The sequence below is a fragment of the Amyelois transitella genome, chromosome 24, assembly GCF_032362555.1.
Source record: "Amyelois transitella isolate CPQ chromosome 24, ilAmyTran1.1, whole genome shotgun sequence".
In the NCBI taxonomy this organism is placed as follows: domain Eukaryota; kingdom Metazoa; phylum Arthropoda; class Insecta; order Lepidoptera; family Pyralidae; genus Amyelois; species Amyelois transitella.
In genome coordinates, this window is record NC_083527.1 from 1,701,692 (window position 1) to 1,725,396 (window position 23,705).

At 34.8% G+C, this 23,705-nt stretch overlaps 1 protein-coding gene across 1 annotated transcript in view; it reads right to left on the minus strand.

Moving 5' to 3' along the window:
- The window catches only part of LOC106135917 (uncharacterized peptidase C1-like protein F26E4.3), a 55,781-nt gene that overhangs the window by 20,301 nt on the left and 11,775 nt on the right, over nt 1-23,705 (minus strand). The window contains exons 2-3 of the mRNA XM_060951290.1: nt 16,921-17,078; nt 15,880-16,069 (exon numbers count right to left, since the gene is read on the minus strand). Coding sequence (XP_060807273.1) covers nt 15,880-16,069; nt 16,921-17,078 — 348 coding nt within the window. The remainder of the gene's footprint in view (nt 1-15,879; nt 16,070-16,920; nt 17,079-23,705) is intronic.

The window sequence follows — 23,705 nt, forward strand, 5'->3', positions numbered from 1 at the left end:
TTTTTTCGCTACCAGTGCAGCATGGAAGCCATCTAATTCTTTAATTGACAACAAAAACTCTTTTTCACCGACCCAATTTGCGACAATAAAAATGACCAGGCGCATGTGACATTGCAAATTGCCAATTTACAGTGCCAATCAAATCGATAAAGGCCACAATCGAAGCCAGAATCGATTGTGAGTTTTTAATCGATTAAACGGCAAATCTGAAGTCTGTATGTAGGTACTTAGAACATAGAATTCGGAATAATAAAAGTCTATAGAAGTGGTAAGTACTGTTGTGTGGTACCGTATCTCTTTCTTATGGATGTCGTAGAAGGCGACTAAGGAAATAGATCCAAAATGGGTTGCAGAGTGGGGTCGTTTGTGTAAATACCTCTGACTAACCCAATCCAGGCATATAGCTGAAGGCGCACTCCTGAGAAGTGAAGATGGAATCGGAATTGATGTTAGAAGTAAAAAAAAGAAGAATTGGTAAGTAGTAGGTAAGTACTGATAAATGTGTCGTTGCAAATTCAAATTCAAAATTTTTATTCATTATTATAGGATATTTCATAACGCTTAATAATTGTCAAATCTTTTGGTTTCACAACATTGGTTGACGTCAAATATAATACTTAAAACTAGGTTTACTACCGCTTCCAAGGCGTCAGTGCGGAAGAAGCGGTAACAAACTGGTGGTAATCACCATCAGTTATCATAACTTTATTAACTGGTGTCGTGTGATTCTCGGCACTTCGGAATAGTGCCACTTTATATCTATCTCGTGGATGCTTTAAAACTGCGTTAAAAACTGCATTCGTTGCCAGCCGAGAACTAGGTGTTATAAAATTCCCATAGTTTCACTTGCATTTCTCAACAATTAAACATTTTAATCTCATTTTATTAGGACTTTTAATGTTGTTTAGCTATTAATATTATAATATTAGCGAAATTATTGTTGACAATAATAAATATACGAACGTTTATTATTTTAATATTTTTAAATACAACATGGCATTTCTATGGTATATATTATTCCGATTTCTTGTTAATCAGAGTTTATCGATACAATTGTACCATACAACGTTGATCAGACATTGTTTGACTTTATTTATGGAAGGTCATGGAACGTAACTGGATTATACCCCGTCTTTGTTACCATGAAATTATCTAAGGTACCCGCGGGTATTTAGGCCTGTCGGGCAATAAGGCCTAAGGAACAAAAAACCCACAAAATACAGTAATTGACGATCAAGATTACACTCACAAAAGCTCAGAGCGTATACAGGTCGCTGCGAAATAGCGGACGAACGCTTGCACTTTTTCCCCCGCCAGTGTCGTCGAAATCATTCAGCGGTGACGGTCACGCGGCACGAATTATAAAAATGTATTCCAATAAAACGTAAGTTATTTTGAAAATATCATATTAACAAACCATTATTTAATGTCCATTTATTAATTAATGTATGCTTGTTCGTAGGTTACCGTATTAAAGGACTTGTAGTTGTGAAAATTTTGTTAGATTTTTTTTTCTGTAAACGCGTGATTGGCGGATATTAAGGCCTATAAAAATCATCTGCAATCGGGAAGTTTAAAGAAAAGTTTGGGACAAATATAATCAAGAGAAAATAAATAGTAAAGCAGTGAAAGGTAACAAAAGTAAGAAAAATAAACAAGATGAAAACTTTAAAGGTAGAAAAGAAAAAAGGAAGTTTAAAAAGAGTTTAAATCCTAAGAAAGCTAAAACCGTATCTGCAAGAAAGTCTACTTCCGTTAAAGATAAATCACAAAAACAAGTGAGTTGGTACTTTCATGCCTGCAAAGAAGATAGAATGGACGATGCAATGCTCTCGATGCTCCAAGTGATACCACGAAGAGTGTGTCGGTTTGACTGCAGAAGATGCTGATGACTTTCAATGTCCTAATGGATGCGAATAAGGACAATTTATTTAATATTCTAAGAATACTTTGCTTTCTATTGCTTTATGTTAATGATTATTGATCCCAAGAATACCAATTTACGTAGTATAAGTTGATTTTTGAATAGTTTAAAGTATAGGCATTTTTATCTTACCCTAGTATAATAAGGCCTACAGATTGCTTTAAAAAAAGTTATATATTGTTTTGGTTTTAAGCTAGAGAAGCTATTTTTTGTTTAAACTTTGTAGTAATTTAAGTACATGACTTATGTTGGATATTTTTCATTTTATTACAAATTTTCCTTAACTAGGCCTTGATACCCGCGAGTACCTTAGCTAACAATAAAGAAATCAGAATAATTTAGGTTGACCCCCAAAATTAACGTATTGATATAATTAGTTTTACATTCATTCATGTCTTTTAATGTAGACAATGTGCATTCGTCCACGATTTAGATTTGAGAGATCTATATTTGTAAATTGACGTCCGGCGAAAATGCTGCAGTGAAGTTTGTTCTGCCGCTTCTTCTACACATTCGCTTTGGAAGCGGTAGTAGTTATAATTAGATTTAAGTGATGTGACGTCAATAAGTGATACCTTGTATCTAACTTTGAAAATAAATCTATTCTATGCTAACGTCTGGTTTATTGAACCCTCTTTTTTTATCAAAAACATCTTCGGCTACCGTTCGCCCATACCAAATTACGGTACCAAAAAACCTTTGTCGTTGACATTCAATTACAGAACAAATGATTTTTTGCGTCTCTCCCTGTACAGTATTGTTAGGTTCATCATTGTTACTTTTTGTAATTATTAGTCATTCAGTCTCAGTATAACCATGAAAATGTTTTATGAATTTAGATGCCAAGTAGGTAGTGGTCCGTGAAATTTTTGTCGAATCTTTACTGTTACTATCCACATTTTCTGTTATAATGTTTGAGGTTTCTGTGGCGCAGCGGTAGTGCGCTTGTCTGTGTCACCGGAGGTCCCGAGTTCGAATCCCGGCCAGGGCATGATGAGAAACGAACTTTCCCTGGTTGGCCTGGGTCTTGGATGTTTATCTATATAAGTATTTATTTTAAAATATAGTATCGTTGAGTTAGTATCTCGTAAAGCTTCGAACTTACTTCGAGGCTTCAATCAGTGTAATTTGTCCCGTATATATACAGCTGAACGTGGATTTTCAGTCTTTTCAAGACTATTGGCTCTGTCTTCCCGCAAGGGATATATATAGACGTGACTATATGTACATACATATGTATATGTTATCTTTACTGCAGTCCACTAAATTAATTGCAAAACACATTGAATAATGCCAAGAGTGAATCGCGAGTACAATAAAATACATCATACACACATTTAATCACGTTTATATTATACATTTTGGGGTAGACAAAGCTCCTTGAAAAGACTGAAACTTTGAAAACACAACACTCCATATCTTTCTCACGAATATCGTGAAAAGACTAAAGAAAAGGCTTATAAACCTGCGATTTTCTTGTAAGTGATGGGCTAGCACCATTTATTTCTTTATTTCGATTCAAATAGTGACGATTTGAATCTCAATTCCATCATTTAGTCATACAGTTGAACGTGGCCTTTCAGTCTTTTCAAGCCTCTTCGCTCTGTCTATCCCGCAAGGGACATAGACGTGTTTAGAAAGCTAATGTTTAGTTTAAAGTTTCTTGGGCACTGTTAAGGGAACGCTATATAAGAGAGGATTTCTCGAAATATCTAAGAATAATGTTACCTAATTTAAAAGTTACACGTAGTACGAAGCCGCGTGTAAAGATTTTACGAAGAGACTTAAAGACATACATACATATAATCACGTCTATAAGCCTATCTCTTAGTCGCCTTTTACGACATCCATGGGAAAGAGATGGAGTGGTTCTATTCTTTTTTTATTGGCGCCGGGAACTACACGGCATAAGACATATATATGTAGATAAATGAGTATTTTACGAAATTATATATATGTCCTTGATCAAAAACATGATCGTGAGGAAATAGAATGATGTCACTATGAAACACGTTTGTCCATTTTGACTTCAGTTGCTATTATGTCATGCATTGGAATAGGGCTGCACAAGGTTGACATCAATCAATCAATACATAAAAAAATATATCGTAAAAGGCGACTAAGGTATAGGCTTGTAAACTTGGGATTCTTCTTTTAAGCAACCTGTCACTACTTGAATCTCGTGATCGTGTAAGTGATTTGATATTGCCTGTCTGTATGTATGTTAAAGAATTAGTTGACGAAGTTTTGATTTTTTTATTTGCATAAATGATAATCGGGTTTAAAAAACCCACATGGTAACCCTAACATTTGGACAAATTTCACAAAGGTCAATCTTGTTAATATGCAGTCAAATTACCTATGTCATTATTTTTATTTACTACTAATATATTTTGTTTTCATTTTTTTTTGCGTATTTTTATCCAGGCAAAGTAGAACAATTTTTCTCTTATGAACAAATCCTTGTGAAGAAGTGCCGTGTGCACTAATAAAAAGAAGAATAGGACTACTCCATCTCTTTCTCATGGTTGTCGTGACAGGCGACTAAGGGATTGGCTTATAAACTTGGGATTCTTCATTTAAGCGATGGGCTAGCAACCTGTCACTATTTGAATCTCAATTCTATCATTAAGCCAAACAATCTGCCAAACAAACTATCAGTCAGATTGTTGGCTCTGTCTACCCCGCGAGGGATGTAGACGTGACTATATGTATGTATGTATGATCATATTTACAATATCATCGGGATAAGCAATCTAGGCATATAAGCACTTTAGTTAGAAATTGATAGCCGTTTCAACGTAGGTGTACTCCTTTATGTTTACAAAGACGGCTTAGCAAATAAAACTATTATATGGGCAATGGAAGTCAATGATCTCATTCAATTTTATTGTTACCTTTTGTATGAGAATCCAACTAATATTATAAATGCGAAAGTTTGTGAGTATATCAGGATGTCAGTATGGATGTTTGTTACTCTTTCACGCAAAAACTACTGCACCGATTACGATGAAATTTGGTATGTAGGTAGCTGAGGATCCAGAATAACATATAGGCTTTTTATCCCGGAGTTCCGGCGTCTATATTCCTTGCGGGGTAGACAGAGTCAACAGTCTTGAAAATACTAATAAGCCAAGTTCAGATAGAATACGATAAATTCATAATTAAAGTAACGGGTTACTAGCCCGTCGTCGACTAAAACGTCGCCTTTTACGACATCCATGGGAAAGAGATAGAGTGGTCCTGTTCTTTTTCATATTGATACCGGGAACCACACGGCACTATACCTAAATGTTATTCTGCAAATAAGGGAGAATAGAATTACAGGAGTCACGTTATACGCAAGCATGAGAAAGAATTATAGCGAAGCGATTTATTAAGAACAGAGTAAGTCCTAAAGATCTAATGGTTTGGTAATAAATACGAGTATCTATTCTATACTGATATTATAAAGCTGAAGAGTTTGTTTGTTTGTTTGAACGCGCTAATCTCAGAAACAACTGGTTCGAATTGAAAAATTATTTTTGTGTTGAATAGACCATTTATCGAGGAGGGCTTCAGGCTATATAACATCACGCTGCAACTATAAGAGTGAGGAAATTATTCATCCTTGAGGGCTTCAATGATGCCCAATTTAAATATTCCACGTGGACGAAGCCGCGGGCACAGCTAGTAATTGATATGTGTCTATGTATATATCAATTATAAAATGATCGTGGCTGGTCGACTCGGTAGTAAGCTATTAGCTACAAAACAGTTCTATTAAAAATATTGTCATCACAATCCTACGCGTAAACTAACCTACAATTTGTCATCCATGACATTTTTAAATAGAATTTTATGTCATAACATTCCATGGAGAAGCCGTAACGGTCAATGAATAATTGGTAGATAAAAAAAAAATTGTCATTTAATTGATGATTTTATTACGCATTTCATGAATCAAGAGGAATTATATTAATAAATAGGTTACGCATAATTTTGCTTATTTAGGTAATCCAAAAAGGTACTTGCCCTAAATAATATTATAAATACGATAGTAAGTTTGTTTGTAACCTCTTAACACGTTATCTATTGAACTAATCTTCTTGAAATTTCGCTGAAGTATATTGTAATAGACTGGAGAAATAAATTTTCCTTTCATCCCGGTAAATGCTATAGTTCCCGTGGGATTTACGAAAACCAATATTCTTTTGTGTGCCGTGTGGTTCCCGGCACCAACACAAAAAAGAATAGGACCACTCCATCTCTTTCCCGTGGATGTCGTAAAAGGCGACTAAGGGATAGGCTAACAAACTTGTGATTCTTTTTTAGGCGATGGGCTAGCAACCTGTCACTATTGGAATCTCAATTCTATCATTAAGCCAAATAGCTGAATGTGGCCATTCAGTCTTTTCAAGACTGTTGGCTCTGTTTACCCTGCAAGGGATATAGACGTGACTATATGTATGTAATATTCTTTGGTAGGTGTAGTAATTCGCGCGGGTGGACCTGTATTGCTTTGTAGGTGGCGCTAAATTCGCGCAGGCTGACCTATATTTCTTTTGCTAGGTGACGCTTTATGCGCGCGGGCAGAACCGTGGGTAAAAGCTAGTATTTATTTATGTATGTACATATGGACAAATGACACACATTGAGCAAGCCCCAAAGTTTGTTCGAGACTTACGAGTATGCCACATAATTATTAATAGCATTTCCTGATAGGTAGTTAGAATATGAATAAATAAAATGCCCTATTATTCGCAATAAAAACTCGACAAAATAATTTTTTTTATAAGAATAGTAAACCATCTATTTTAGCTTTTTCAATAATTGTCAGATGGGCCCCACGGACCCAGAGTTTCTACCCCAAAAGGTTCAAATATAAAGGTATACATATTTGCGCCTCTAAAGGTATTCTGCCTCATTTGTAGCAGCACCGTAGATTTGGTAACCTGAAGATGAAACGGCGCAAGCGCAATTTCAAACTTTATTTAATGTACAAAGGGCGGACATAATGCCGTTTGGCATTCTTTACCAGTCTACCAGCAGACCAAACAGAAAAACTTACTATTACTATTGTTTTACTTTCAAATGAAGCAAGCGCATGGTATATGTTCTGTCACTTCATATCCAACGAAAGCGAAACTTAACCTTAAGACATAATACGTTGGGTTGGTCATTGTTTTGGAATGTCGTACATACATACATACATATGGTCACGTCTTTATCCCTTGCGGTGTAGACAGAGCCAACAGTCCTGAAAAGACTGAATGGTCACGTTCAGCTATTTGGCTTAGTGATAGAATTGAGATTCAAATAGTGACAGGTTGCTAGCCCATCGCCTAAAAAGGAATCCCAAGTTTGTAAGCCTATCCCTTAGTCGCCTTTTACGACATCCATGGGAAAGAGATGAAGTGGTCCTATTCTTTTTGTATTGGTGCCGGGAACCACACGGCACAACTTACTATTACTATTGTTTTACTTTGAAACGACGCAAGCGCATGGTATATGTTCTGTCACTTCACATCCAACGAAAGCGAAACTTAACCTTAACACATAATACGTTGGGTTGGTCATTGTTTTGGAATGTCGTCAATATAAATAATTGTTGTTACCAGTTGTATATTTGATTATAATCCTTGATAATATATGATTAATGGTGTCGTGCAATACGTATTGGATCCGCAAAAATAAATGACATAGTACATTTTAAGCTTAGAGTATCTTACAGGTAAATTTTGGGTTCCATTCGAAACTGAATATAATCTTCGGCTCATTAACAAATTTACAAAGCAAAATGATATATATCATTTGCATTTTCAACAAATTTTCATTTATTAATTTAAGTTCCAATTTAAAAATTTAATACTAAGGACATAAAAAATCGTGCGGAGGTTTTCATGAAATGTTTCATCAAAAAGTTATCTATCTACATCATGTTTCGTCAAAATATTTAGAGAAAAGCTTTTGTTCCGAAGGGGTAGGCAGAGACTACAATTTTTCTACTACATTCATTTTTATTCTTGCAAACTCTTATGTTTATTAGGGTAGGTACGCTTGATCTACACTTTTTACTTGACCTTTCACCAAGACGTCCTTTCCTCTTCCAACGTTCCTATATACCTCCCCTTGTTAATTGCTTAATCAAAAAATATATCCAAATGTGTACACATTAATTAGGTATTCTGTTGATTTAAAATAAATATGAGTTATTCAATGATGACGCGGCCATTAGCGAACTAAGGCAGATATAAATAAATCACTTCGTGACACAGTATTACGCACGTTACAACTCGATAATTTAAAAGCAAATAACCAAGAGATACTATGTATATGACGTCATTACTCATTGTGACATAAGTCATGTCATGACAAATCATCGGACAATTCGTAAAGTTCATACTTATTCATTTATTTGCCAACGTTTATTATGAGTGCTTCACTTGTACGAATTTATTGTGAAAACCGAAAAACATACATACATAAATCACGTCTTATCCCTTACGGGGTAGACCTCATGTATACACCAAGCCTACAGTTTCAAAAAGACTGAAAGGTCACGTTCAAAATTGTAACTGACAGATATCTGTAAATCAAATGAATATGAGGGATCTATGTAAAACTAACACAAGCCAAAAATTATTTATAACTATTTCTCTTATTTGAAATTTGAATGAGATTTTCTCAAATGTACGACTGTAGGTCTTGAAATTCTGATTTACAGTCATTTTAATACTAACTTGAGCCAACTTTATAAACAGTTATACCAAAAATTTTCCCCCCACACCTCCAGGAGGGCAATACAAAGGACCAACATTTTTATATCAAACTATCTGTGCCCGCGATTTCGTCCGCGTGGAATAGTTATTTTGGGGATCATTGAAGCTCTCAAGGAGTAATAATTTTCCCCGTTTTTTTCACATATTCCATTATTTCTTATAGTTGCAGCGTGATGTGACGTGTATATAGCCTAAAGCCTTCCTCGATTAACGATCTATTCAACGCAAAAAGAATTTTTCAATTCGAACCAGTAGTTCCTGAGCAAAAGTTCCTAAACAAACTCTTCAGCTTTATCATATTAGTATACATTGTCAGTGATCTTTTACTGTGCATACCTAACGGAATTTTGGCAAAATTTAATCTAACATGATATGCAAAGTGTCAGCAAATAACACAAAGCAAATAATGACCAATTAGCAGGTCAAATAGCAATAGATATGCAAAAGTGTAGACATTTGTCATCTCATGTTTACTTTTTTTCTGAATAAGGTATGAAGCTGAAATATTGACCTGTTCTTTAGGCCGGGCGTAGGTTTTCAACAATACTCATATATGTATAGTTAAAGACAAGGACAAAGATGCTTTCACTTATTCAGGTTAATGGAAAATTTACGGCGAGGGAAAATATTGTAATTTAATATGAAACCTTCACATTCAGGCAACTGGATGTGTAACCACTATCGATGGTTATCGAAAAATTTACAGGACAGATGCGCAAAACATAGAAATATTTACCAATTTTTTTCAATGTGGCCCTTATTTTATACGAACTTATGTTTAAAACAATTTATATTATTTTATATTGTTCCAATACTTCATTTTATTTATAATTACAAAATAAATTATCTTATATATAAAATTCTCGTGTCACAATGTTCGATCCCGTACTCCTCCGAAACGGCTTGACCGATTATCATGAAATTTTGTGAGCATATTGAGTAGGTCTGAGAATTGGCCAACATCTGTTTCTCATACCCTTTAGTTATAAGGGTTGTCCGTTTTTTACTATAAATTACTTAAAAATGATTTATATGGCAAAACAACGTTTGCCGGAGCAGCTAGTAATAATATAAGATTTTGAAACAACGCTTCCTTTATCAAATTAAATTGTATTTCGAAGAAAAATTTGTTAAGTGATTCAGTAACCTTCTTTCTTTTTCATTCTGATTTGGTTCTGTCTGAAAATCTTTGAAACATGTGTGCAAAAAAAAAAAACAAAAACGCCAAATGGTCTCCGAGAAGTTGTTCCATTTCCCGCCCAAGAATTGAAAGTAATTTTATATTTAGAAGCCCAGGTGTTTCATGCGCCACCCATCTTGGCATGCACCGTATTGCACAATAGATGCATCAACACGTTTACTGAGTAATTGTATGGACGGTTAAAATTAACTGTAAAATAACATAAGAGTCACTCATCTCTTACCGAATGCCGACCACACAGATAGGTTAGTTATGTGTTGTTTGAAGAATTTTTAACTGTAAAAAAAAGGAGCGCGTTAAACGAATTATCTCGTAATTCCCGTTACATTGTCAATTGTATGCCGTGTGGTTCGTGTAATACCTGACTCACCCAATCCAGGTTCCATAGTCCAGGGTTTACCCCGGTCTCCTCTCCAGAGTGGTGATGATGCAACCGAGACTAAAGCCAGGAAGAAAAGCCAATTATTGAATGTATTTGACGGCCTGTGTGGCGCAGCGGTAGTACGCTTGTCTGTGACACCGCAGGTCCCGGCCAGGGCATGATGAGAAAAGAACTTTTTCTGATTGGCCCCAGGCCAATCATTTTTGGATGTTTATCTATATAAGTATTTATTATAAAATAAAGTATCGTTGAGTTAGTATCTCGTAACACAAGTCTCGAACTTACTTCGAGGCTAACTCGATCTGTGTAATTTGTCCCGTATATATTTATTTATTTATTTATGTTATATTTTTAAAACATAGTTATATCAGTATTCTTGTACCTTCGTCCTCTAACTCATGTTAATGCGATAAAATAAAAATATATTTTACTATTGTTGTCGTAACATGGAAATTTATTATGCTTCCGCTGAGGTCACACAGAATAGTAAGTAGGTATTTTATTTTCTGTGTGTCTGTGTTTGAAAACATTTTCAATGTTACATGTAAATAAAGTCGGATAACTTTTATTACGTAATGTAGGTATTGCTATGCAGGGACTGTACAATTTGTAAATAAAATGTTATTTTTAATAATTAAGTCATTCAAATATTGTATTATAAAGTTAATAAATTCATTAAAAAACGCAATGCGCAATGCAATAATCTTTGTATGTATTTGACATTGTACCCTATCTTAATTGAAAAACTGAATTGAATTTGAAATTGTAAAAAAATATATAAGTATTTGTCAAAACTCTTTGTAACCCGTATACACAACATGCATCGTCAATAGTCATAATGAAGCTATCCTAAAATTAGTAAGTAGAAAACATCAATAGGTATGTTTCGTCAAAAAAATATTTGAATGTAAATGTTTAATCTTTTTACAAAAAATAACGCTAAATATTAGTAGTATGAAGAATTTCTGATCATATACATACATACATATGATCACGTCTTTATCCCTTACGGGGTAGACAAAGCCAACAGTCTTGAAAAGACTGATAGAATTGAGATTCAAATAGTGACGGGTTGCTAGCCCGTCGCCTAAAAGAAGAATCTCAAGTTTATAAGCCTATCCCTTAGTCGCCTTTTACGACATCCATGGGAACGAGATGGAGTGGTTTTATTTTTTTTTTATTGGTGCTGGGAACCACACGGCACTGAATTTCTGATCATATTTCTGATAATAATGGAGAAATTAAACTTCGTTACTATGCCACGATCGTGTCACGCGCAAAATTCATCAATTGCAAACAATTGTTTTGAAAATTGTAAACAAAACAGAGTTCACGGCCGGAGGAGTTGTAGCAAATTGTGACGTCATTTGACGTTGACAGAATGAGGTCACACGATAGTTAAAAGAATCCGGCCAAGTGCGAGTCGAACTGAGAATTGCGTATTTTTAATTTGCTGAACATGCTCAGAATAATTGTTATATATGTACATACATACATATAACCGCGTCTATATCCCTTGTGGGGTAGACAGAGCCAATAGTCCCGAAAAGACTGAATGGCCACGTTCAGCTGCTCGGCTTAATGATAGAATTGAGATCCAAATAGTGACAGGTCACTGTCACTATTTGAATCTCAATTATATCACTAAGTCAAACAGCTGAGCGTGGCCTATCAGTCTTTTCAAGGCTGATGGCTCTGTCTTCCCCTAGGGATATAGGAATATAGACGTGATCATATGTTATGTATGTATGTTATGTTAATTTTACATATCACGCGCGTGTAACTGGCCCTGAAGAAGTCATTTCACGCCCTTCCAATATCTTATCACACGAAATATCTGATAACGAGCGCTGAAATCTGAATTCCACAATATATCTACTGTGCATACATATAAATAAACACAGGCTATCTTATCTTGGTGAAAGTCAAATATGTTACTGATAATCGAAGTGATGAATATTTCAGAAATTTATTTAGGTACGTAACATAGTAGGACCTATCACGTTTTTAACATGATTAAAAAAAACAAAGATTACAAATAAAAATCAATCGAACGACTATCAACTTAAAAAAAATATAACTGCTTCCTTACTAAATAATTCTTTATGCCGTGCGGGACTTGGCATTTAGAAACGGTCCATATCTTCATATCTTTCCCATGGATGTCGTAGAAGGCGATTAATGAACGTGGGGTTCTAATATACTTGGAATCCTTCTGAACCCTCAATGGGTAAGCAACCTGTCAATACCTTTATCTCAAAACTTTAATACGAGTTTTGTGACTATTAACTCTGTTTACCTCGTAAGAGATAAAGACGTGAATAATGTGTGTGTGTGTGTGTATGTAATTCTGTGGTTCTATGATAGTCTATTGTCTTGGGTAATACCTAAACTACTCGTAAATGGACTTCACAATACAAATGCAATCTAGTTTTGCGGTTTTTGAAAAATACATTGTTACAAAGTTACGTCATTTTAGATTACTAGCTTAAAAGCTTTGCCAGCGATTCTCAGACCTACTCAATATGCTCACAAAATTTCATGAGAATCGGTCAAACCGTTTCGGAGGAGTACGGGAACGAACATTGTGACACGAGAATTTTATATACCTACATATAAGATTATTATCATTTCTAAATAGGTGTCTGTGGTCGAATAGAACAAAAACGCGCATCTCCTTGGTTCTACTGCGAAAATAAGTGCTAATTAAATTTTAAATAGTAATTTAAAAGCACTAAAGATAATAAAGACTCAATGCTATCAGTTTTATTAATATGCTGATTAAAATGTATTAAATTTATCTAAAATCGTACAAATCCGAATAGTTATTTATATTATTCTGAATTCGTAGTATTACCTAAGTATATTTTGATTAGAAATTTGATTATAAATTTGACGTAATTTGCATTTTTAAATATCATGCACGACGATGTTCTTTTTATAAAATGCAACAAAAATAATAAAATTTATTATATAATCGTAGTACATAACTGATTTTTTTTTTTTTGATTGAATTTTGAATGAAAAGTAAAGATTGAGACTTGGTACCTACGTACAAGCTCAAATAATGCTTTAACAACAAATTATTTGTTTGTACTTATGTTTGTAATATCTTAATTGCAAAGAAATTAACACAGTTACAAGAAATAATACATAGTTATAAAAGAAATAAATCACTTGCAATGGCGGTCTTATCCCATGAAAGGATCTCTTCCAGGCAACCGGCAAACAATAAAGGAACTAGATAATTAAGTTAAAACAAAAAGCGGCAGTCACTGTGATAATAGCAACAATATAATAAAATACTAACAGAAATACAAATAATAAACAAAAATTCATTCTTTTATATACAAAAGCCTATCGAATCTGTAACTATTGGGGAATAGATTTTCAGATTCTTCTCTCTTTTTCTCTCATTAAATCATTTTGTGTTTTTTTTGTGTGACATTCATTCACATAATCACGTCTATATCCCTTGCGAGATAGGCAGAGTCAGCAGTCTTGAAAGACTGACAGGCCACGTTAAGCTATTATCGTTATCCCGGAATAATTACTGATCCAATGAAATTTACCATAGCGTTTACTATGCGCAATGTAAGCAAAGAAAGTTTATAAAAACTTTTAAAAAAATCTAAAAACGAAAAATAACATTAAATAATACTTTTTTAACTTTTTTAAACAAACATACATATACATACATATGGTAACGTCTATATCCCTTGCGGGGTAGACAGAGCCAACAGTCTTGAAAAGACTGAATGGCCACGTTCAGCTATTTGGCTTAACGAATTTTTAAACAAATATGAACATATTTTTAGCATGTATAAAGTCAATTAAATATTTTTATAAAAAAACAACCCTGATCCAAAAATTCAACTGCTCAAATGCTTTTGGATTGAATGAAAATAATAAAAATAAAATCCTAAGAAGATTAACCTGGAATCGTAACATAAAAATATTTTACAACCTCTATTACTCATTCAGATGTGACATGGGATGTATTTCGAAAATTTATCGGAGATAAAAATAAAATATTGGCGCTTAAAAGTCACACATTTGGGACAAAATCTTTGGCATCGTAAATATTGTGTTACTTACTTGATGTTGTATTTTTGATCCCTTCCAAAAATACATATACATATTTAAATCCTCAAAGAGGCGTAAATAATTGCACAAAATTAGTTTTCTTTTCTCTGACAAATAAAAAAATAAGTAAATTTAAAACAACAAACATAACACCTGAAACTTTGTAAATGTCTCAAATGTCCAATATTTGGCTTTGAACACTATTTACAACTGGATATCCCAAAAACTATGAGAACGGGAATTACCAAGAGTTTTGTTTTAATCAGTCGGAGGTGAGAGCAAAACACACGCGCCAAATATCAATTTTTTTTTTTGCAATTAAGTCTTTATTAGTAATTAAAATACCCTTTTTAAAAATTAAACTACCCTGAGACGAGGTTAACGTTTTGCACAACATTTTCTCATAAAAGTATAACATTCTAAATTTAAAATACAATTCATTTTAACACCTGAAACTTTGTAAATGTCTCAAATGTCCGATATTTGGGTCGCTCCATTATTTATTAGTACGAATTCTTTCGTGACGCATATGTTTTTAGTACATAGTACAGTTAGCATAAAAAGATTAAGTAATTTTTTGGTGGTTTCAATACATTTTATTATTAATCACCTATCTAAATAATGATAATTAGAATTTAATAGACAGTAAGATATCTATATCAACGTTGTGAGACAAAGACGCATTCCACATAAATTATAATTGCATCGATTTATTGCAGTTCTCAATATTTTTCTTTCCAGATAAGCATCATTCAATTTTGAGACGACAAAAAAAAACCAATCGCAAAATCATTTATATTCCACTGGCATATGTTATAGAGTGGCCTTTTGCACTGACTGTACTTATTACACCTACCCATTTTTCATATATTTTGTGACACCGTAACTCTTTTAATCTTCAAAGGTCACGTCTATTGCGTACAAATACTAAACCATTCATATTTTTTGTATTATTTTTTTAATAAACAGAATATATAAACTTAAGGAGGATTTAGTGACAGGAATGATGAATTTAATGAGGTTAATAATAAGTCTCAATTCTTTCATTAAGCCAAACAGCTGAACGTGGCCATTCAGTCTTTTCAAGACTGTTGGCTCTGTCTACCCCGCAAGGGATATAGACGTGACCATATGTATGTATGTATGTGTGTAATTAATAAGGCGTGCCGTGTGGTTCCCGGCACCAATACAAAAAAGAACAGGACCAGTCCATCTCTTTCCCATGGATGTCGTAAAAGGCGACTAAGGGATAGGCTTATAAAATTGCGATCCTTTAGGCGATGGGCTAGCAACCTGTCACTATTTGGATCTCAATTCCATCATTAAGCCGAGCAGCTGAACGTGGCCATTCAGTCATTTTGAACTATCGGCTCTGTCTACCCCGTAAGGGATATAGACGTGACTATATGTATGTATGTATATAATTAATAACAGTGAATGGGGGAATCTCAGACGAAAGAACCTATTCGTTGTACGCGAGTTTAGTTTACACTAACACTAAATTTTGACAACAACAATGACTCACCACTGATTACAGCCCCTGTTGATCTTATCCCCCGGGAAGTACTTCGTGTTCCCCTCGTAGCAAGGCGTGATGAGAGGCTCGGGGGGTTTCGGAGACGTGGTGGGAGTGATGCCCAGGCAAACCTCCTCATAATCGGGACAGCAGTCGTCATGGTTGCGATTGCAGAATTCGTCGCAGTAGCATTTCGTGCCTGGAATAAAAAGACATTTTTAATGTTCCATACATACAATACATACATCCATATGTATTGAGATATGTAAGCCTATCCCTTAGTCGTCTTTTACGACATCCATGGGAAAGAAATGGAGTGGTCCTATTCGTTTTTGTATTGGTGCCGGGAACCACACGGCACATCTTAACCAATAATGGTTTAATCCGATCCAATTAAAGAGACCTTCCAGTTGGTCGTAAATTGTGAAAACCCAAGGTGAGACGCTGTTTGTTCACATTATCTTTGACAAACTCGAAATTGGCCCAATAATGTTGTGCCAAGGTTTAGCGTGGTCTAGTTCTGTAGGGCAGACATTTTTATCTATAACAAATATGAGTACATTAAACAAAATTGACTGAGGAGTTTACTTTTCCATACACTTGACGTCCTATGTTCATTCAATTTCTGTCTGAACGCAAAACAATTAGATATTTTTTTTTTCAACAATTTCAAAATAATGCACCAATAGAAAAAACAATATCTAGTACTACTCCATCTATTTATGTATATATCTCTCTATCTATAAAAAAAAATTTAAATCACATTGTTTGCAAAATTATATAAGTCTGTTCTCTTTATTTATACATTTAATGGGGTGGAGGGATGATATCCTAAGATACAGGATTACAGGATACTTCCTAGTTTAGGTATCAACCCACCATAATCCTTTTTCGTAATACCGTACTGTAAGTTTTTTTTTGTAATCTTTTTTGTGATTATGATGAGACAATAAAGATTTATTTATTTATGTAATCACCGAGCGACCTGTAGTATTACCACAGTACATATAATGCAACGCAAAATTTTAAAATCAATTAATTTCCACTTACCAAGAATTTCGTGTGAGCAGTCATCCTTCCTATCTGCACAGCATTGAATTGGTCCTCTCCTACAGTAAGGGCCGGGGGGCAGATCAGCTCCATGGTAGGCAGTCACCTCGAGGAGTGAGGAGCATACAGCCAACGCCAGTAGACCAGCGAAGTTGAGTCTGTAAAGAAGAAAAATTGGGTCAAAAATGGAAGGAAAAGGCTTAGACGAACGTATGTACCGTGATCAAATCAGGGACATTCTGATAAAAGGTAATTTAAATTCAAAATTTTTATTCATTACTAGCTGTCCTGGCAAACGTTATTTTGCCATATAAATAATTTTAAGTCATTCCTAGTTGTAATTTTATTCATATATCCCTTTCGAGGTAGACAGAGTATGTATGCTAGCCCATCGCCAACAAGAAGAACCCCAAGTTTACTAGCCCGATCATCTGATGGAGAATGACATATACATACATATCATCACGTCCATATCCCTTACGACAGAGCCAACAGTCCCGAAAAGACTGAAAGGCCACATTCAACTGTTTGGCTTTTTGATAGAAATGAGATTCAAATAGTGACAGGCCGCTAGCCCATCGCCTAAAAGAAGAATCCCAAGTTTATAAACCAATCACTCAGTCGCATTTTAAGACCTACGTGGGGAAGAGATGTAGAAGTCCTATTATTTTTTCTATCGGTGCCGGGAACCACACGGCAGAGAATGACAAGCATGCAGAACCTAGTGCGGAAACTAACTAGTATTATTTTCGACAAGGCTACGGCACAGTTTGGCAACTCTAACAGTAGTGACTGATATATCGATACTATCACGGTCATTGACGAAGTTTCATTATCAAACACACAGGTATAACAGTTATACATACATACATATGGTCACGTCTATATCCCTTGCGGGGTAGACAGAGCCAACAGGCTTGAAAATACTGAATGGCCACGTTCAGCTATTTGGCTTAATGATGGAATTGAAATTCAAATAGTGACAGATTGCTAGCCCATCGCCTAAAAAAAGAATCGCAATTTTATAAGCCTGTCCCTTATTCGCCTTTTACATCCATGGGAAAGAAATGGAGTGGTCCTATTCTTTTTTGTATTGGTGCCGGGAACCACACGGCACCAATACAGCAATAGATATATCAAGCAGACATACAATACACATATAAAAATAGGACCACTCCACCTCGTTCCCATGGATGTTAAAAAGGCTACTAAGGCTTATAAACTTGGGATTCCCCTTTTAGGCAATGGGCTAGCAACCTGTCACTATTTGATTCCTGATTCCATTATATCCAGCCAGGTTACGTGGTCTTTTAGTCTTTTCGGCTGTTGGCTCTGTGTACCTCGTTAGGGTTAAAGACGTTAGTACAATTGACAACATCAAGGCATGAACGGCTGATTTTTTTTTGTGTTAAATAAATTTGAATCTCTTTTCGTCATTATTTTTTTTAAAAGACTGTTGGTTTAATAATAATGCGCACGCGTCGATCTGTTATCAGCAATTGAGATTTAGGCCATTGTACCTGTTGCTATAACTGAAACTAATGTTTTTATCTCGATCCTACCTACCGCCATGGCCCAGTGGCTAGTAATCCGGTTCACCAGTTCAAATCAAGTGATCATTTGATCAAGTCAAGTCAATAACAAACTAATGATAGGTCTTTAAGTTTTTTTTCTAACTTGACCACTTGACAATATGTATTCTTCTTGTAACCTGTCACAATTTGAATGTTGATTCCATGAGCTGAATTTGGCCTTTCACTCTTTTCGAGACTAATGGCCCTGTCAACCCTGTACGGGGTAAAGACGTGATTATATTATCATGTACTTATTAAATGATTATTGTTACACTTGTACCCATAATCTCAATAGAATATTTTTTGACATTACATGTTTAATTTCTATAAATAGCGAATGATAAAAACTTTTTAACTGAGACTTTCTGATTAGGCCCAATGTTGCTCAATGACAAGAATTGCCTTTGCCAAAATATTAAAAATAAAATGTATTAACTGTCACTGTCATTTTATCATTGAAAAAAAAATATTTTATTTTGGCGGCTTCGCCGGCTTTACGTGCTATTCTAAAACGAATTGTAACTCTAAATCTGAGTACACTAAATTTTAAGAAACTTGAGTGTTTTTTTTTTTGGCTCCAGCGCAGCGTGTCAAGCGAAGACACTTTGAAAGACGGTTAAAAAGCTAAGTGTGCAGTCAGCCTTATGGGCTCAGTTTCCGATTACAGTCACACAAAACACACATACATTAACAAAGTTATTGATACTTCGATAGATTTATAACTTCTTTCAATCTGCACATTGTTTTAAAGTCCCTATTTCTGTGATTATAAAGTTTAAAATCGTACTCTTTTTCTTCTTATCAATTGATAAACATCGCAGAGGTATTTGCATAAAATATTTACGACCAGACGTAACAAAGGGTTTCAAATAAATTGAGGTTATAAATTATGTTGATTTAGAAATCTTGTTGTTATGTTGACAGCTTTCAGACAGTGGTTTGTTTGGCAAAATCAAAACTGTTCTTATTCTTACAGAATAATATTTCATACAATTTCTAAACGTCTTCCACACACGGTAGCCACTAAGTAAATTCATTAATGTTTATGCACCTAAGTATAACGAGTACATTCCGGGATGTATAGCTTTAAAAAACAACAGAGGGGTTAGTGCGAGTTTTACTCGAATTAACGTGTCGATGAATTAAACGCGAATTTGTATATGATTTGATCAGCTCCACCTAGTGATACCGCGATGGCACTAATGCAACTCTATACAAACCCGCGTTTACTTGGGTGGGTCTTGGATGTTTATCTATATAAGTATTTATTATATAATATAGTATCGTTGGGGTAACATAATATCGTTGGGTTAGTATCTTGTCACACAAGTGTCGAACTTACTTCGAGGCTAACTCAATCTGTGTATTCTGTCCCGTATATATTTATTTATCCAATTATTCAAGCCATCACTCATCCCTACTCCAGTTAATTTCAGTCAGTCAGTTCAATGTAACAACGTTAATTAATTAGTACAAGGGCTTTAGTCGGTTCTAATAACGTAAATAATTCCTTAGAAGTGGGCGATAGCATCTTTGTTATAATAATGATTGACTTGTGATGATTTAGAAATGAAGTTGCATGGACAAATAGTTTTGTATGAACATTATAATTAAATCTCTTTTCAAGACGGAAAGATAGAGACTGTACATACATATTTTACGTCTTTATCCCTTGCGGGGTAAACAGAGCCAGCAGTCTTGAAGAGATTGAAAGTGCGCCTATGACCATGATATCCTGGATTAGGTAAGTCAGGTTTTTACACGAAGCGACTCCCGTCTGACGTCCGCAACCTTTGCAAGGGAACCTCATCAAATTCGTATTGGATCATGGTTACCTCGTTCCCTCACCGCAAAAACATCGGTTGGCAATGAAACTAATATACTTACATCACTCAGAAAAGAACAATGTTACCTACATATTATGACTGTGGTAGGATTTAAATAGAATTCGACCACAGACAATATTTGTGAAATATATAATATTGTTGAGTTAGTACCCCATAAACACTAGATTTAGGCTTAATTTGGTGCTAACCTAATCTGAGTAATTTTTCCCATATTTATATTTAGTTCGCATAAAAACAATACGTAAACAAATTGCATGAATAACTTCATAAAGATAATGCTGGTGTTATTTTAATTTATCGTTGTAATAGGATCAACTGATAAAAGCTAGGTTGCGCATACGCAGACTGCCTGGCGATCCAATGACGTTAGTAGGTACTTAGTAGTGCACTGATAATACAAGGTATTTGTATATAATTCTATACATCCTGAATCCTTTTTAAAAGTTCAGTTGTTCTTATAATCCCTTCCCTGAGAAAAATTAAGTTGTAAGGATAGGTTTGGGATTATTCTTTTAGGTGATGAGCAAGCTACCTATCTACTAACTACTAATTAATTTATTATCATGAAACCATGCTAACTACAAAAGACGTCTACGTCTACGTCACAAGTTTATAAACTTCACTCTAACTTATAAAGTTCTTGTTATTTCCTATAAAACATAAAAAGATCGGTCTATTGTAATACTTTTATACAGGGTGTCTGATGAATCGCGTTAGGTAACATCGCGCCCGCTAAGCGCATTCAGTGAGGCTGGCGCTGGAGGCCGGCACTAGCACGCAGTCGACTTATCATTTGAATATGATGATAAGTAATTTAAATTTTAACCCTATAAGTATTGCTATTAATTATTTAGAACGAGAATCAGGTACGGAGTGCCCTCCTTCAGTATGCAAAGATATTTAGCAGACACCCTGTATAACTTGTAAGTGTAAGTGTATGTGCGCAGTGACATTTGTTAATGCTGCGTTCTCAAGTTTCTCGATAATTTACCGAGTGTTCTGGGAAGTCCGGCAATGATACGACAAACAACACTACTGGAGAACTTCATACGTATTACAAATATATAATCACGTCTTTATCCATTACGCGGTAGACAGAGCCAACAGTCTCGAAAAGACTGAAAGTGCAACTGGAATGGCTTTATGCATACGTCTCTTTCATCGACCTGGTGTTAAGCCCCGTTACATCCTCAGCTCTCTGGAGAGCGGAATGCGCCTTTTGACCATGGATTAGTCAGGTTTTAGTCGTATTCTCTGACTGATAATAATCACCGAAAATTGGTGTCTATAAATAAAGGAATCCAGTGAAAGTGACCGAATTTTATCGTTCCGATAACATGATAAGATATGGTAATATTAAAAAGAAATTGAATTGATGACCGCACTTGACTTTCAAGGGCAAGATTTGTATATTAATGTGATAACAAATATGTCGTTCCTACTTAGTAAGTAGTTGCCCGCGAATTTTTGAAAAGGACCACGCGGGTCCACCGTTCTTTTTATACCGTATCTATACTAATATTATAAAGCTGAAGAGTTTGTTTGTTTGTTTGAAGGTGCTTATCTCAGGAACTACTGGTTCGAATTGAAAAATTATTTTTGCGTTGAATAGACCATTTATCGAGGAGGGCTTTAGGCTATATAACATCACTCTGCAACTATAAGGAGCAAAGAAATAATAGAATAAGTGCAAAAATCATCCTTCAGGGCTTCAATGATGCCCAAAATAACTATTCCACGCGGACGAAGTCGCGGGCACAGCTAGTAAACAATAATTTGCCCAGTCCTTGCCAAATCAAATACTGTAGAAACATGACAGAAACTAATAATTTCATTCATTTAGGTAATCGTCATTCAGAATTAACGGGAATTCCCCCAACCCAATATTTGTGTAATGTGGAATTGACAATGCAATATACCTACAGTGATCTTGAATTCATAAAAAAATCACTACAGAAATAAGCTAGCAACCTATTAGTATCTGAAACGACTATCCAGCTGAACATGTGACGTGTGGATTCCAGCACTTTAGAATAGAACCACTCCACATCTTTCCCATGGATAGAAAAGGCAGATAAGGGAAGGGCTAACAAGCTTGGGATTCTTCTTTTAGGCGATGGGCTAGCAACCTGTCATTATTTTTATCTCAATTCCTTCATAATGCTATAAAACTGAACGTGGCCTATCAGTCTTTTTCAAGACTATCGGATCTGTCTACCCCGCAAGGGATATAGACGCGGCTTGTGCTATGTATGCTACCCGAGCGAAGTCGGGGTGAATCGCTAATAAACAATAAACATGAATTAGTTGTAGTTTAAATACAGTGTCACAGTTTTAATGCTCGTAAAATGTTCGCGAACAACGTAAAGCTATTTCAGAATGTTGTTAAAATAATTGTTTGCTCTCGGTAAGAGATCATTGACATTTACAGGAATTCCAATTATTTTTATGTGCAAAATTATTTATTTGAGCTTGAAATGTACCTTGTTAATTTTGTTTATCGTCGATTACTTCACAGTTACTGGGTGACCGAGCGGTGTTCGGTATACGTCAGAAAAACTACAAAAAATGTTGAAAACAAAAAATAAAATTACCTCTTAGTTGCTGGAAAGAAAAAATGTTAGAAAAATCCAATTCGCAATTGGTCAAATTCCCTATAGGACCAATCGCAATTGGTCTAATTTTTAATAGGTTCCAATTGCGATTTTCCCAATGTGCATATCAAAGTCATAGACCTAAAGATGATTAAGTACGTAAAGATGAGAGCTTTTTATATCTAATGCACAAATGCACCTTTTCACTATTATCCATCAATCTCAACTATTTCAGATGCACTCACACGCATTGCTATTATAGATAATTTTAAACTCTCCGACATTCAGCGTAAGGTAACTTATTGAAACCTTATGTTGGGAGATTGCACGTGCATGTTCAATTAATATGATAAACGATGTGTTTTGATAAGGATTAATGGTTATATGATTGAGTTTAAAGACTTTCATATAAAGACTCTTTAATGTTTTATCTGATGAATTTCCTTTTAGATTAAATTAAAATGATTTAACATGAAAATTTTGTATGACCGCCTTTATGTTTTTATTTATCAATGGTAACACTTAGGGAGGATTTAAAAAAATTCTCGTTGAAATAAAAATTGACAGGGTGGGAAAATTATTTGAAAATAAACCATATAATTGAGACATATCCAATAGTTATTTTTTGAAAATAGGTATCAAAGTCTCGCCTTTTGGTGATTTTTATATAAATATAGGTACTTGATTAGCTTGGCCATAAATCTTAGACGTTAAGTTTAAGAAGAACTCATTTTAATTACTTACATACAATCTGCCTAGAGAGAGAAGCA